Source organism: Gossypium arboreum, chromosome 6 (genome assembly GCF_025698485.1).
Source record: "Gossypium arboreum isolate Shixiya-1 chromosome 6, ASM2569848v2, whole genome shotgun sequence".
Classification (NCBI taxonomy): Eukaryota; Viridiplantae; Streptophyta; class Magnoliopsida; order Malvales; family Malvaceae; genus Gossypium; species Gossypium arboreum.
The window spans coordinates 139394395-139412024 of record NC_069075.1 but is presented as its reverse complement, the minus strand read 5'-3'; the positions used below and the strand labels follow the sequence as shown (position 1 = coordinate 139412024).

Here is a 17630-nt window from a genome sequence, read left to right as displayed (position 1 = left end):
AAAGCCAAAAACTAGCAACACCGTCCGTAAAACACACGGATCACACAATGAAGGAGAACAAGGAACTCTTATGTAGCTTTTGTTAAAATTTGTTAACTCAATATATTTATTTCCTATCAATCATATGATACGTCACATAAGGGTAGCTTAATCAACATGCCAAATTGATAAATTTTGATAAAAACAATTTTTTTACTATTTTAACGATTAGACTAATATTTTTAAAACAAAATAGTTAAAGGACATAATTTTTAACATTTTAAGTACTTAAATTAAATCTCAAAATTTGTCAAAATACAAAGGCTAACAACAAAATTTACCCTATTTGAAAAATATCATAGAATAAAAATTACATAATTAATCCAACAATTTCAATTTTATTCTTGAAATTGACACCATAAAAAGAAAATATAGAGAAAATCTATCTCATTGATCATTTCTATGAAATGTAGAACCAAAAAAGAAAAGCATTACTATGAAAAAGCTGAAGGTAGGGATTGTGAGTTTTTCAAGAGAGAGGAGGAAAAGAGTTGATGAATTATGATGGTTAAAATCTGCTGTTAGTCCCTATACTTTAATAAAATTTGAGATTTAATCTTTGTACTTAAAAAAGTTAGAAATCAAGTCTTTCTAGTTCTTCAATTTAAAAATCCTAACCCGATCGTTATCTTCATTGGTTTTTTGTGTTAAATATTGTCAACTTACCGTGTTTATTTATTGTCAATCACATACCAAGTCATATAAGGATAGTTTAATCAAAATTCCAAATTGACAAAATTTGACAGAAAATACTTGGTAAAAGACCTCTCCACTCTCTCTCAAAAAATTGGAGCAATATAATACTATTCAATTTTGAAAGTGAGTAACTACGGACAATTAATTACAAAGTTAATGTTATTCTTCAATTGTGCATCATTTTTATTAGTACAATAACAAATTTAGCCCTCAATATTTACATATTTTGTTAATTCCATTTTTATTTTAAAAAAAGAAACAAATTTAGCCTCCACATTTACACATTTACAAAAACATTGCAAGCTAAGTTTGTTAAATCATGACCAAATTGATAGAATGTGTAAATTACGAGAGCTAAATTTGCTATTACACCGGTCAAACTTATGTGAATAAAATCGACAGAAAACATTAACATTATGATTATTTGTCATTAGTTGCTTACTTTCAAAATTGGTAGAGATTAAATTACTTTGAATTTTTTGAAATGAACCAATTTGCTTGATATTAAAATTAAGAGAGACGGGAGAGGTAAAATTACTTACAAAGAGACTAGAATAATATTTTGAAATCGAAAACGAAGGAGGACTTGATTTCTAACTTTTTAAGGACTAAATCTCCAACTTTGTCAAAGTATAGGAACCAATTATGATTTTAGTCTAGTAATGGGCTTTCTGACTGAGAAAAGACCCATTAGCTCTCAGTAGAGTTGGCCCATGCAAACCATAGCCACACGTCAATAAACAAAAAGCCCCCACTGAGTGCCCCCAGCAGCCACCTGCACTTTCAGAGATTTTTTTTGGGCATTGAAAACCTACTTTAATAATGGAGCGGTAGAGGAGGGGCCTGGTTATTGGCTAAGGTTGCAGGTTTTGTTGGCATTTATAACTACTGAAACAGTTGGAAAGTGATGGAAGACAGCTCAATACTGGGCATCCTCGTTGTATCCTTGTTTTTCAATATTGGCATTCTTTCGTGGGGCACCCTTTTCTTAGGGACCAGTAATTTTTAGACCTTTTCCATATTATCTATTGGAATGCACATTTTAAACGAATAAATGTGGATTTAGGAATCGCTATAAATCAATCGAATAAGGAAAAAATTTAATTCAACTAATTTTTTATATTTATAAATTTTATAATAATTTATTTTATTAAACAAAAGAAATCAATTGAATTGATTAGATTAACGAATAGGTGACTTGATCAAAGTTACAACTATCAATCTGATTCTTTAACTAAAATATTTGACAGTTCGGTATTTAAAAATGTTGAACATATTTTTTTTATTTTATTTCAATGTGTGAGATATTATTAAAAAAAATTACAACTATATGAAATGCGTGTAAAAGTTCACATGAAACTCAATAACAAAAATCCAATCAAACTCAATCCCTAAAACCCCTAGTAATCAATTTCGCTACCACAAAGTCTACGAAGAAGAGGGAGAACCCAATCAAACCTAATCCTTAAAACCCCTAGTAATCAACTTTGCTACCACCAAGTCAACAAAGAAGAGGGAGAAAATAGGGGTAGATAACTGACTAGTTTGGTTTAGAAAATTTTAAAATTAAAATAATTGACTTTCATTTTGTAAAAATTGAAATTGACCCAAGTTTTGATTAAAAAAAAGATATTTTTTCGATTGAGTAAGTTTGCAAAAAAAAAAAAAAAAACTCTACACATTTATATATATATATATATATATGGTGAATTATTAGAGTAAGGCAAAATCCTAACAGCAACGTGACTAACGTGACTTAAACCCATGTCACACTTGGGGTCCTAACCATCAGACTAATATATAGGTTACACCTAGGACGGTAAACCTATTAATTATGACTCAATTAATTTGAGCAAAAATTTGACTCAATTTAATTTGACTACCAAGAGTCAACCACTTGAACCCAAAGAAACTAAAATCCAAATTAATAAAACCCAAAATAATTTACATACTAAACAAATCACACTTAAATGAACTAAACAATTAGCCCAAAATAATCTAAACTTGAAGTAACCATATTACAAAATTACTTGAATACGTGATAATTAAATTTAAAAAGCTCCAGCTTCAAACCCAAATAACTCGAATTAAATTCATCCTGATTCACCTAACTTAAAACTAAACCAACTAACAAATCCCAAGTTTTGAAGATAAAATTTAAATTTAGTTATCAAATATTTAAATATTATTATAAGAATAATTATTTTGTTTGTTGTTTGCAAATACTCTACAAATAAATTTAAGAGGTAGTTGATTCTTTTATCATTATTATTAATTATTTGATTATATTTAAAACATATGGTAACATACATATCAACCTCAATTAATATTATAAAAGTCGATTTACTAGTAGAATTGATAAAACTATCATTTCTCAATTCAACAATCGGTTCAACAATAATTAAATAAAAAATACAATAATTCATAAATTGTTCACTAGGCTTTTGTTTTTGATTTTTTTAAAACTTTGGGTAAACTATAAAAATAATAATTTTTGTTTTTCTCAAGTTATATTTTAGTCACTTACGTTAACATGTTGTAACATTTTAATCACTGAGCGTTAATTGCCTTTAATGATGTAATGGTAAGCTGACGTGGCACGTTAAATCATTATTTCAAACAAAAAATTTAGATTAAATTATACAATTAATCTCTATATTTATTCATTTTGAACAATATTTTCTTTTATGGTCTTTTAATTTTTTATTATTTTCCATTGGCAAACGAAAATATTGAGGCAACAGTCCATATTGATTCATAAACCCAAAATGAAAAAAAAAAAGTTGATGAGAGAGGTCCAACTTTATAAAATGTTACAGAAAGGCCCAATTGAGCCTACCTAAGTTTAGGTTTGAAAGTCAAGCAATTTAATAATCCTCACACTCGTGGGCTTGGCTCATGGTCCATTCCCTAGCTAATTTATAGCGTATTTGGTTCGGATGAACAAAGCTAGATTCATTTCGAAAATTTAAAAAAAAAATTGAGTTAATCGAATCGAATTATTAGAATTAAGTTCAGATAATAGATTGGTGTAAATACTCATTTAGTTCACGTCAATTTTGAAAATGAACAAATTGGTCTCTCTCTCAACTAAAAAAAAATCAAAATATTTATAAAAATCTATTATAATGGATATCATTTTGGGATTGTGGATGATGAAACAATTAATTTCTATATATTAAATCTATTATAATGGGTATGAATTTTGTATTAGAGAACTATCGTCTTTTACTCTAGTTTGTACTATGCATATATTAGTATGATTAAATCATATGCAATGGTAAACTAGAAGTTTACATTAGTATAATTAAAGACATGTATACTAAACATGAAGTTTACTATTCCAAATATACTAATTAATTGGCATGATTGGTTAGACTATCTCGATCAATAATGACATGACAAAATGAAAATTTACATGAAACTTTATTAAAGAACTCGAAGATTCTTTATTTTTAATATTTTTTAAGTGTTGCTTGTCCTCAAAGAATATGAATTATTATGATCTCACTAACAAAAATTGAGATTGAATCTCTAGCTTTTCTGAAAGAAATATAAGTTCACTCCAACAAGTGGATGTTTTAATTTCGGTGGATGCATCTACAAGTTATGAATTATCAACTTGCAACCTATAGTTTGTAAGATTACTTGTTTAATAATTTGTTTACGAATAAAATTTTCAGATTATGTAAATTCTTGTTAATGTTGGTGCTTTTATTACTCAAGTTTTCAATGATTATTATATGCTGTTTATTTGTATAAAATAGTTTAACAAAATTAATAATTAAATGCATTCAATTTATAGTTAAATTATTATTTTTAATAACAAACTTTTGTATATAAAAATATGATATTTTATATGAATTAACACTTATACACAATATATCAATAAATAGAACAAGAGTAAATGTCGATGTTGTCAAAAACATGAGTGAGGAGAGAATCAAGGTAGATATGTGGTTTGCACGACCCATAGGATCCTATGGCCGCATTGTGATTCTCATTCTAAATCTTGCACTCTCCCGACCGATTGCACCAACCATGATAGACAAATTTAGAACAACGAAACCGAAAGGCAACATAAAAGCTAAAATATAAAAAAGGCAGAAAGTCACCCATCAACCAACCCCTACCCTTGACGTAGCCTTTGGCATCATGAGACTTCCAACAGTGAGATGGTGGCAGGTGAGCAACAGAGCCCAAGGAGCACCGTTGAGCCAAAAGAGACTGTACTAGATACCAACCGAACTAGCGGTTACTAAACCACTCAGCCACCCCGTTCCAGGCAATCAGAAGATAAAACAACAAAGAGGACGATAATGACCGACAAACCACTTCAAAACATCACCGACAACCTCTTATACAACTAACCATTATATTTCCAATAATATCTTTCTTTCTTTTCTGGTGCTGTTATATTTCCAATAATATCTTTCTTTCTTTTCTGGTGCTGCGGTATTGGAGCCCTTGAAAATAGTATAAGTATTGAGATTCAATGTAAATGCGCAAAGCACTGTGGTGCTCCTTATAAGCATGAAAATAAACTATTCCATTCTTTTGAGCTCATCTATCCTGCACTTGGGTAAACCAAATAAATATAAAGTAGATGGCCACTTGTCAGCTGCAAATTAATGCACGCTTAGTCCATAAATTATTACATTCTTTCAATTTCCAAGGTAAATCTTCCTTTGTATAATCCAAATATGTTACCCATTTTGTAGGTTAAAAAATTCTTCTCTATGTTGCTCAAAATAATTACCACAACAATGGAACAAAATCCTATGAATATATTAAATTTAGATCTAGTCCGAAGGTCTGTTCGAAAAGTAAAAAGATTTGAATAAAAATATAGATCTAAAAAATAGGTTAGGGTAAAAAAATAAGATCTGTTTGGAAAACAAGTTGAGTCTCAAGTAAAGTTTTTCTGCTTGAGTTCAGCTCGACCAGAATTTGCAAAAAAAAAAAACTATTGTTTTGCTCCTAATTTCTACTATTTTGTTGCTATTTTCCCACTATTTTGTTGTTATTATTTAGATATTGTATAACTCTTCTTTTATTGTTAATTTTGCTATTATTTTAGAGAGAGGTGTTTAAATGGTTAACCGAACCGAACTAGTATTAACTAAATTAACCGAACTTTTTAATCCTTTAAACATTAACCGAACCGAAAATATTTCAAAAAAATCAACCAAACTGAAATATTTCAATTAATTCAATTAAATTTATATGTTTTTATTTTTTGATAAAATAAATATAAAACATATAAAAAATAAATTAATAATATTGATTTAAATATACTAATAACATTATAGAAAGACAACGACCAGAATTATTATTGGGTAAAGGCTCAATACCAATTTCTACCTAGAAAGAAAGAAAATTATTTGGAAAAATTTACATTTTAATTTATTTATAATTATAGTAAAATCAATGTTCAAATCGAAGTGGTGAATATCGTACCAATAAATATACTGTTTTTATTTGATATTGATACGTATTGATATAGATATGTTTCAGTGTTTCTTAAGTAGGATTTTGAGCATATAAAATATATATGAATTCTTCATGTATATAATTATAATTTTATTTCAATATTTTTAATAAATAATATTATATAAAATGTAAATATATCTTAATTATATATGTTTATTTGGAAAATACAAATAAAATTATTAATTGAGTTTAATAAATTAATTTAAAGATTATAAATTATTTTAAATGTAATTAAGAAAAATTAATAACTGAAAAAATTAAATATAATTTAAAATATCTAAATCTTGTTAATAATTAATATTAATTGATATAAGTCAATGCAACCAATATGAACTGCTACCAAGATGATACTAACTACGTTGTTTAGAATACTCATAATAGAAAATATATTATAAAAAATAATTTAATTTCATATATCAATTGATTTTGAAGAAAATTTCATATATAAATTATTTTAATTTTAAATAAGTTGATTTCATATTATATTTAGTGATTAAATTAAGTGCATGATTTATACGTTTCAATTAATATTTTCTAAAACACATATTTTTATTAATTGAAAATTTTCCAATGACAAAATAGTTATTGAAAATAAAATCAAATAAAAATTTCAAATTTGAGTTTTTATTTTGCAGGGTATTATTCAAATAATGTAATTATATCATATAATTGTATAATATTTTAATCTTCAAAATAAATATATTCGTTAAAATTTTTTAAATGGATGAATTGTGTTTTTATTTTAGTCATTATTTGGATGGACGGTGTAGTGCATTTAGTTTATTTTTTGTCTCATGCTATATTATCGCTATAGTGTCTAATCTTATCACTACCGTTGTTTTTACACTAACCGTAGATAAACACACCGCCCATCTAAACTCACCATTAAAGAATAAACATATTAAAGATTCGGTGTTTTGAATAAATATTTTATAAAATTGGACCCAACCCATCTAATTCATCTACATTTATATAGTAATAAATTTTTATTGTATTTAAATTAATTATAAAATATATCATCAATATTAGAAATTTGATCACATATGTACGTGTGTAGAAACTATGTATTTAATAAATAATGAAATGTAAGGTTTGAAACTAATTAATAACATATGAAATATGTACGATATTAAAATGAAAAAAATTGTGAGTAAAATAAAATTTATACACATAAATACATCTTATTGAGAATACTACATGCATTACAATTGTTTACTATGTGATTGCCATCAATCTTGAGTTAATGTCGAGTTAACTTATAATGAGATTTGTTCATGGGTTGGTTATTTGCTCAAGCCCAAAAGCTTGCCCGAAATTTGGGAGGGTATAAGCAAATACATTAGACTCGGAAAATGGACTTGAGTAAAAAAAATTAAGCCTGTTTAAAATATGAGTTGAGCTTGTACTTGAACATTCGATGCATAACTTTTTTTAGTTTGTAATGTTTTATATTATGTTATATTTATATATTATGTAATTTATAACACATAAACAACTATAATGTAAACATTAAAAATGTTAAGATGATTGTAAATAAAATTTTAATAAATAAATATTTTTAAATAAAATGGCCTTAGGTTAACAATTCACAAATATGGTGGGCTTAGGCAAAATTTTAAATCCATATTTTCGATTGAGCTTGGGCAAGTATTTGACTCACTTAACCGAACTCATGAACACTTTTACTTGTGACACCAACTTAATAAATAATATTATCAATATATATAATTGATGAAAGTAATAAAGTATGCATAACACAGTTAAAATGTAAATACAATATTAAAACAAAGTTTTGATTCAATAGTAAAATTAATGTTTTATTGATATAAATAAAACGGGCTCAAATCCCATCACATGCAAATTTTTATTAATTTTTAATAAATAAAAATTAATTACCCTCAAATAGTATAATTTATTTTAAATATAAAAATATATTTTTATAAATATATTACTTTAAGTCTAAATATATTTTGATTATCAATTTGACCGTGATTTAAAATATATTACTATTTATAATTTAATTTAATAATTATTAAAATCTTTTTATAAAGGATATAATACATTATTTTTAATATATGATTATATTAAAATATAATATTATTTATAAATTAAATTAATAATAATTAAAATATTTTTATAAAGGATATTTTTTCAAAATAGGGATTTTAGTTTATTTTTTCCTGAAATGGTAAATTTTGATTTGAAACATTGAATATGTGTGCCAGATCTTGACTGTCTACTGAACAGTCATTTCCACTGTAAAGGAAAGTTGTTTTTTTTATTACACTAAAACTTTACTATTCATGATGAAAAGACCAAAAAGGTCCAAATTACCTCTCCAATAAACTTAAAACTATATGTAATTTAATTAAAAAACAAACACTAGTTTCGTCCATATGGTCTTAAAAATTTCCAACATAAACAGTCAAAATAAAAGCTCAACAAATCGAAAATCCCAATCGTTTTGTTTTTTCTTATTTTCCAAAACAGACCCTTAAGAAAATGGAGGAAAATGGCAGTAGAGCTGAAGCCCTACGGCTTCTAGGGATTGCCGAGAAGCTTCTCCAAAATCGTGATTTCAACGGCTCAAGGGAGTTCGCAATCTTAGCTCAAGAAACCGAGCCCTTATTAGACGGGTCGGATCAGGTCCTAGCCGTCGCCGATGTCCTCCTCGCCGCCGAAAAAAAAATAAACGGCCAACACGATTGGTACTCCATCTTGCAAGTTGATCGCCGATCCGAAGACAACGATCTCATCAAGAAACAGTATCGTCGCTTAGCTCTCCTTCTTCACCCCGACAAAAACAAGTACCCTTTTGCCGATCATGCGTTTAAGTTTGTAGCCGATGCATGGTCCGTTTTATCGAACAGCTCAAAAAAATCTCAATTCGACAAAGAATTAAGCTTTTTCACCAGGATTGATTTCGGCAACGCCGGCGATCGTTCGAATCAGTCCGGGAAATTACCGGTCACTAGAAGAGGGAAAAATCAGGACGGTGTTCAACACCGGTCGCCGAATTCCACAACCCAAAATGAAAACCAAAGGCCTAGATCGTCAACATTTTGGACAACTTGTCCGTACTGTTATAGGTTGTTCGAGTATCCGAAGTTCTACGAAGGTTGTTGTTTAAAGTGTCAGAATTGCCGGAGATCTTTTCACGCGGTTTCGATTCCGACACTTCCGCCGTTGGTCCCCGGGAAAGAAGCGTATTATTGTTGCTGGGGTTTTTTTCCGTTAGGGTTTATGTCCGGTAATCAAGAAGATGGAGCAAAACCACCGACCGGGTTTCCTAGTTGGATGCCATCTACCATGCCTGGAGTCCAGCAAGAGAACGAAAGAAATGGAGGCAATGTGCCAGCTCCGTCGCAACCACCACTGCAAGCAGCTGTTCTACCAGCACCAGCAGCAGCTGTTCCTAAGACAACCGTGAAAAAGGTGGTTGAAAGGAACACTCCGGCGGCTGTTTCTGGTGGAAACAATTCCACCCCAAGGAAGAGAGGGAGACCGAGGAAGAATCCCCTTTGAGGTTTCGATTAGCAATGCAATGTAGTTTTTTTTTTCTTTAAATATTTGCCTTGAAAGAAACCTGACCGGATTGCTGGAGTGTTTTATGAAGGGAGAACAAAGGGTAATAGCTGAAGATGAAACTTTGCTATGTTGGGTGGAAATTGTAGGTATTTCTGTGGTTTTTAATTGTTGTTGTTTGTAGATTGTTTTAATGTACTAACTAGCACATAGGTGATTATGTAACATTATGATATGCAGCAATAACATGTTAGCAAGTTCTTTAGTTACTGATTTCGAGCAATCTCTGTTGTTGTCGTTCAGTTGAACCGCTGCATTATCTTGTCAATGTCTTGTAGCATGGTTAGAGTACCACTGATGTTGGTACTTTTTGAACTAGGAGATATTTCAGAACATTACCATAGTTGTCGTTATCAGCCGCTCTACCTGTTGTTTGTTATGTTTCCTTCATTCCTTATAACTTGTATTGTTAGACTTCATATGAATATTAATAATGATAGCAATAGCAGTATTTGAATAGCCAAGGAGTCCAGAGAGAGATCAAATTGCAGTGCTATTTGTGTTTTGGGCTTGTTTTGCCAAAGCACTTTTAATGGCTCGACATAGCAAGGAGAGTTTGATCCCGGGTTACCGAGTCTTTCTATTCTGATTCGATCAGGTATGTTTGCCTCACTTGGTGATTATGCACTTCTAAATTAAGTTAAATCCTTGTACTCTGTAGAAGCATTTTCATATAGGTCAAACCTGTAAGGTTGGTGCCGATCTCCGAGCAAGGAGCATGGGAAAAAAAGACCAAAACTAAGTGAGAAACCCCAAATGACATTTGGTATAGCTATATATAATCTCTTTATTCACATTTTTACTACCCCAAATGAAAAGTAGCAGATGATGGTCGATAATTACGGACTAGCCGAGGATGGCCAATTTATTTTCTATGGTAGCCCCAATGAAGAAATCAAAATTAGTAATGCTACTTGCAAATATAGCCATAGAAATGTTTTATTACAATTTCATGTTGCAGGCTGTGACATACTGAGTGATGCAGTTTCTATTTTAACTTGTTTTTTTGCAAGTTCTTGCTGATACTTTCTAACACTACTGCAGGCATATGGATACTATATTTGAACCGGAAGCTCGAGTTTTGAAGAAATCCGATAACGGGTAAAAATGAAGGAGATTTTCCACTCCATATCTTACTCATCTTGTTGCTGTAGATTTTAGGCAATGAATTGATTTCAAGAGTACTTTGCCTTCAGCATAACCAGCGGGTGAGATGTTTAATGCGTTAGGACATGATATTAAAGCGAATTATATTCTGTAAAAGTATCAAAGTTAGATTGCATTAAAAAATAGCAAATTAGGCCTTATACATTTTCATACAAAGTTTATGGATCTCTAAACTTAATTTTTAGACCTCATTGGCACGAAGGTAACTTGCTTATGCTGGAAATATATATTTTTTGAATCAACAATTTTTTTTTTATGTTAAAAAAATATTTTCTTTTTGAAAATTTATTGCAAACACAATATAAATATGTGGGCAACTAATTATAATGTACTAGACCTGCTCATGGGTTGGGTTATTTGTTCAGGTCAGCCAAAAAATAGAAAGATTTAGACAAAATATGAGTATTGAAAAATGAATTTGAGTAAAATTTAAGTTATATGGGTTGGGTTTTGGGTAAGATGTTTTTGGTCCAAGCTTGAATATATTATGTAATAAAAATATTATATTAATTATATATGTTAAATAATATTTATATATGTTTATATTAAATCACTAATTCAATACCAATTAAATTTATTATTCAAAATTTAAAAAAAAACTTAATAATTAACTAAACCCAAAATATAAAAATTTTAAAAATTTTAAAATTATATTTAATACAATAAAATATTTATTTGTGTTTTTAATATTGTAAATCATTTATTGTATTTATGATAGTGTCTTTTAGTGTCTTTTAATATAAATATTTTTAATGTTTTAATTTAATGTTTTTGCTGCATTTAGTATATTATGTTTTTTAAAAGTTATTTTAAATAAAAGTTAATCTAAAAATTAAATCGAGTCAGTTTCAAATTTATCTTTCTTAAATTAGAAAGAGTTTTAACAAAAGATAAATCTATTTTTCAGATCGAAGGATTTAAACTTAAAAATTAATTTAAATATTTTACATGAAACCGATCTTGTATATTGTACAAGGACCTAATTGAGCTAAATAAAACTCATTCAAAGTATATTACAAGGAAAATAATTGTATAAAATAGTAGGATTACGTTAACTGTATTCTTTTAATAATTTAATGCAATATCAGTAATTTTATCTTTTAAGTTATAATAATTTTCATTTTAAAAAGAATTAAATTCAAATAAAAATCAGGATGAAATTAATGAGATTGGGTTGAAAACTTTTTCATATTACAATCGCAAAATATCGAACCTACACTTTCAAGTGTCAAAGTTTCATCGGCTATTGAATCAACAACTTAAACGTGTTGGTATTTAAACACACGTGGATGTAAAAAGAAAATAATTGGTGAAAAATATTCAGAAGAAGACAAGCGAAAACTTTAAATGAAGACAAAATAAAAATAGACGTCGGAGCTGAATTTGCAGAGAGAATAAAACAGAGGAGACGATTCAAAAAGAAGCTTCAATCATGATCTCACAGTTCTTCGTGCTTTCTCAGCGAGGCGATAACATAGTGTTTCGCGATTGTCAGTTTCCTTTACTACTCTCATCTTCTTAATTTCTCTATGGATCTCAACTTCACTTTTCTCTTTCGCTTTTCTATGTTCTTTTTTTTTTTTTTACATTGAAATTTTAGCGATTTAGGAATTGTAATTGCATCCTTTACTTTTAATTTAATCTGTGCGATAATTGAGTTTATAGATCTGGATGATTTCATTTCGATCCTTTCTCAGTTTTCTAGGCTGTATCTTGAAATATAATTTATGTTAATTTATCTCTCGGTTTTGCCTTTCTTTTAGTTTTTTTTTTCTCCTAGCTTCAGTGTCAGATACTTTTAGATTAGCCTTCAATGCTTTTTTACTGAAAAAGAGCGATTCAAGGCTTGAATTGATTTTGCATGTTAAAAAAGAGCGATTCAAGGCTTGAATTGATTTTGCATGTTAACTTTTATGTAAAAATCAATAGGAATAATTGGCCTGTCATGTAAGAATTTCTGAATAATGAAATGAATGATGCCTATAGAAATATCACGGCATTTATTTTGAATTTTCATGATTGGCACTTAAGCATGTACGTAACTGCAAGATATGTATAGATTATTATTTATAAGATTGGTTTCCAGTTATGATTTGATTATTTTTAATGGAAAGATTTGTATAAAGCAAGACTCAAGAGATTAGTAATTGTTACCACAGATCGCGGTGAAGTAGCAAAGGGTAGTGCAGAGATATTCTTTCGTAAAGTTAAGTTTTGGAAAGAGGATGGTCAAGAGGAGGCGCCCCCTGTCTTTGTAGGTATTACCTTACTAAAGAATGTAATGACAGGCAGTATACTTTTATACTGGCTGAACAAATGATATGCATTAATTAGAGTAATCAACATATGATAGGTTCCGGTTTTAGTCTGATTCATTCTTCTCCTATTTTTGTTATCAAAAGCTGTTGTATTCCAATGCATATTTTACTTGATTATTGCAGTACCTGAGCTGATGCAATGCCCTAATAACTTTGTATAACTGTTTCGATTGATAGAATGTGGATGGTGTGAACTACTTCCATGTGAAGGTTGTTGGGCTGCTGTTTGTTGCAACCACAAGAGTTAATGTGTCCCCGTCTCTTGTCCTGGAACTTCTGCAAAGGATTGCTCGTGTTATTAAGGATTATTTAGGGGTTTTAAGTGAAGATTCACTTAGGAAAAACTTTGTACTTGTATATGAGTTGCTGGATGAAGTCATTGTAAGTTCTTTTTCATTCTAAACCTTTTAGTGTTATATTCTCTCTATTTATTATAAAAAGGCTCACTGCTGTTAACCAACTACCAAAAGATTAGCGCATCATGGCTTAGCATCTAGAATTCCATATGAATTATAATATACTGCATTTTAGAATCTCTGTGTACATTAGAAAAAAATTTTTCTCTGTTGTATATGTTTTATTACTCTGCTGAAGTGTACTGTTAGTTGTGCATTGTTCTTCTGAAAAGATTTAAACAGATTCTGCTACTGTTTCTATGTCTTTTCTTTTCCATCTAGGACTTTGGTTATATGCAAACAACATCTACTGAAGTTTTGAAGTCCTACATATTTAATGAGCCAATTATGGTTGATGCTGCGCGTTTGCAACCTCTTCGCCCTGCTGCCATCTTTATGGTATGATGAGACTACTTGATTATCAACCCTTGTAATAGTACTCCATAAGTTTATCAACATGCACTTGTGAAGTTAATTTATCAAATTTGGATGCTTGCAGCAAGGAACTAAAAGGATGCCTGGCACATCAATTACAAAATCTGTTGTAGCTAATGAGCCCGGAGGTCGGAAGAGAGAGGAAATTTTTGTGGATATAATTGAGAAAATCAGTGTTACATTTAGCTCTAGTGTGAGTAACTGTCTTTTTTATCAGATTCAATATTTTGTAGTGTTTAAATTTTTAGTTATTGGAAATTTTATAATCTAATACTGATGCATGAAGTCTATAGTGGGGTTGGTGTGATGGTGTCACACCAACTGGCTTTTGTTAAGTTTTTTGTGAATTATTTTAAATATTAGCGGTTTTGAGAGAAAAAGCTTTTGCCTCATTCTCTTCCTTTTTGAACCAAATGAAGCTAAAAGCAGCTAATAAATGTTCTTTCACTCCCCCATTATTTTCAATGCTTATTTACTCTCTCCAGTTGCTTATTGCAGGTAATTGTTATTTTTAAACAAAAAATCACTCCACAATACATGTATAGATGCTCCAATGCACTGCATGATTGTCTTATTAACCAATTGAGTGATGTTTTAAACAGGGATATATACTGACTTCTGAGATTGATGGCACTATTCAAATGAAAAGTTATCTGACAGGAAATCCAGAAATCCGATTAGCACTTAATGAAGACTTGAGTATTGGAAGAGGAGGGGAATCGGCCAATGGTATTGCCCTCTCTTGTTCCTATTGACCATGCATTATTTTGAGATTTGTGTTCAATAGAGTTGCTTCTAATTATTTATTTATTTTTTATTGATGAAGTCAATTTTTTAGGGTTATTGACTTGCTTCAACTTTAAGGAGTATTAGTTTATACCAGCATGATTCTCAACTTTAAATGCTGCAATTATTATCTTTGATATGAGTCTGACTGTTCTTCGCAATACGGTTATCCTACTTCGTGTACTTACCTTTCACCCACTATTTCAATCAATGATTTGTCATTCTACTGTGTCTGCTTGTTGTGACAGATTATAGGAGTTCATATGGTTCTGGGGCTGTGATCCTTGATGATTGTAATTTTCATGAATCAGTGCGCCTTGATAGTTTCGATATGGATAGGACTCTGGCTCTGGTGAGTGAAATCTAGATTATAGCTGCCGGAAAATCGTGGAGTGATTGAAGAGACATTAAATATGTTTGCATCATTTTGGTTTATCTACTATTGTCTTTTAGGTACCACCGGACGGTGAATTTCCTGTCATGAACTACCGAATGACACAGGAATTCAAGCCTCCTTTTCATATTAATTGCTTAATTGAAGAAGCAGGACACCTTAAGGTGAGCTTGTCTTGTTTGACCTCCATATGTCTTAATGGTTCTATCATATGCTTTTTGCCCTATTTCATAATCATGCAATATTTCCCTAATAATAATAAGATAAAAGAACCTATTTCTTCCATACATAATCTATTTAGTTCTATAATAGATTTGAAATATAGGGCATTATTCCTGATTCAATTATTTATGCTTTTCTATTGACATTTTAGGGTGAAGTGATTCTTAAAGTACGAGCAGAGTTCCCCTCAAACATTACTGCAAACACAGTTGTTTTAGAGATGCCACTTCCTAAATATACTACCAGGTATTTTCTTTTCCCTTGGCTTTATCTTTTGTGGTGGGATAAAAATATAAATATATCTGTGGATTACATCTTTTGTGCTTGGTGTTTATAGAGCTAGTTTTGAGTTGGAACCTGGAGTTACTGGGCAAAGAACAGATTTCAAAGGAGCAAACAAGAAACTTGAATGGGATTTAGAAAAGGTGAAAAAAATTTAGAGATGGTTTCCACCATCAAATGTATTTTCCCTTTTCATATAATCATCATTTTCTAATCTTGACAGTTTGTTGGTGGAGTTGAACATACACTGCGTGCGAAGCTGACTTTTTCTCAGGATTTGCATGGTATGCGTTGTCCATTATTTAATTTTTGGAAAGAATAAGTTTTCTAAAGTCAATGTGACAAGTTCTTTTGTGAATGTTCTATATTTATATCTCATCGATGAAAGAATTATGGTTTAATTCAGCAAACATCACAAAGGAAACTGGACCAGTTAGCATGACTTTCACAATACCGATGTATAATGTTTCAAGGCTTCAGGTAAAAATACTGTCTGGCGCTAATTGTCTTGAGATTGAGACTAATATATTCCAGCCGATCAAAACCAAAATTTTAATCATATCTATGATGTAGTCTTGGATGGCTCTAATTAGGAATTCCCAAATGTTATTTCATTTTATATTATGTTATAGAAATATTTTCCACCCCTTTAAATCTGATCAGCGCCATGATGGATATTCATTAATTTGGCCATTTAGATCAGGGATCATAACTCTGCTGAAAAGCTATCACCTATGAGGTCCTTTTTCTTGCCATCTTAAATGCTTTGATAAGATCATTTCGAATAAACAATATAAGGGCAACATAAGGGCCGTTGTTCATAGTAAAAGCTAACTCACGAGCCGTTTGATAGCACAGTGGAGGAGGGTTCAAGACTCAGCATTGTTTCTAAATCCTAATTCTGTCTCTTAAGTTACTCCAATTACCTAATGCTAATAATTGCTCTTCTGGTGTAGGTGAAATACTTGCAGATAGCAAAGAAATCTAGTTCCTATAATCCATATCGATGGGTGAGATATGTTACTCAGGCCAATTCATATGTTGCTCGAATATAATAAGGTGAAATCCCCCTTCCCCCCTAAAAAAAAAGGTTCATATTTGTTATCTCCTGGATTATACACTATTTTTCATCACCAGATTATACATTTTGTTGAACTATCCCGTATATTCAAGTTGCTTCGTCTGTTGAATTTCTCTATTTTGTATATTACGGGTGTTTGGATTGACAATTTGGTACAGTTTAATATTTGTCAGAATTAGATATCACCTCCTACGATTTAGAGCTGTTCTTTTGGAAATCGTATGTATCCTGTAAGATTAGAGCTGTTGTGGCCTAAACGATCTTTTTATTCCGATGTACAAGCTATGCAGTCCATATGAGATATATGTAGATGAAAGTATCTAGGAGATCCCTATATCCCTGTATCAAATTGGTCATATTGGTCAAATTGGTCCATCTATTATTAAAGGGATCAATTTAGTCTCTGTATTATATTAAAAAGAATTAAATAAGGTCAAATTAGAATAGAGTTAACATTTACTGTTTAAAGGTATATAATTTACTATTTATCAAAGTTAATATTTTTAAAGTTTTTATGATTTTGTAAATATTTTAGAATTGAATTGCAGTTTAAAAATAATTTTAAAAATATTTTTCATACAACAGTACACTTTAGACTTATTCTATTTTTTTATAGTATAGAGATTAAATTGATACATTTAATAATAGATAAATTAATTTGATAAAATCTTATAATGTAGAAATCTATATGGTAATTTAATATATATTTATATAGAGCTCAAGGTATTCAGTGTCTC

The 17630-nt window shown here is 29.9% G+C and overlaps 2 protein-coding genes and 1 long non-coding RNA gene across 4 annotated transcripts; all 3 read left to right on the top strand.

Moving 5' to 3' along the window:
* Window positions 1–8638: 8638 nt before the first annotated feature.
* On the top strand, window positions 8639–10022 carry LOC108484088 (uncharacterized). Its single transcript, XM_017787730.2, has one exon. The coding sequence runs from the start codon at window positions 8731–8733 to the stop codon at window positions 9751–9753; it is 1023 nt and encodes a 340-aa protein (XP_017643219.1). The 5' UTR covers window positions 8639–8730; the 3' UTR covers window positions 9754–10022.
* Window positions 10023–10467: 445 nt separating this feature from the next.
* Window positions 10468–11225, top strand: LOC128294158 (uncharacterized). 2 transcript variants are annotated; one of them, XR_008284433.1, is made up of 2 exons: window positions 10468–10579; window positions 10858–11225. It is a non-coding gene; the product is annotated as an uncharacterized LOC128294158 (long non-coding RNA). The 2 variants fall into 2 exon arrangements; XR_008284434.1 differs by having other exon boundaries at window positions 10505–10555.
* A 983-nt stretch (window positions 11226–12208) lies between these two features.
* LOC108484490 (AP-4 complex subunit mu-like) lies at window positions 12209–17209 on the top strand. The gene is made up of 13 exons (XM_017788295.2): window positions 12209–12470; window positions 13140–13234; window positions 13476–13679; window positions 13976–14092; window positions 14193–14321; window positions 14731–14857; window positions 15163–15266; window positions 15368–15472; window positions 15682–15776; window positions 15868–15955; window positions 16036–16096; window positions 16219–16292; window positions 16769–17209. Exons 1-13 carry the CDS (start codon window positions 12413–12415, stop codon window positions 16865–16867), a joined length of 1356 nt encoding a protein of 451 aa, XP_017643784.1. The 5' UTR covers window positions 12209–12412; the 3' UTR covers window positions 16868–17209.
* Window positions 17210–17630: the final 421 nt, after the last annotated feature.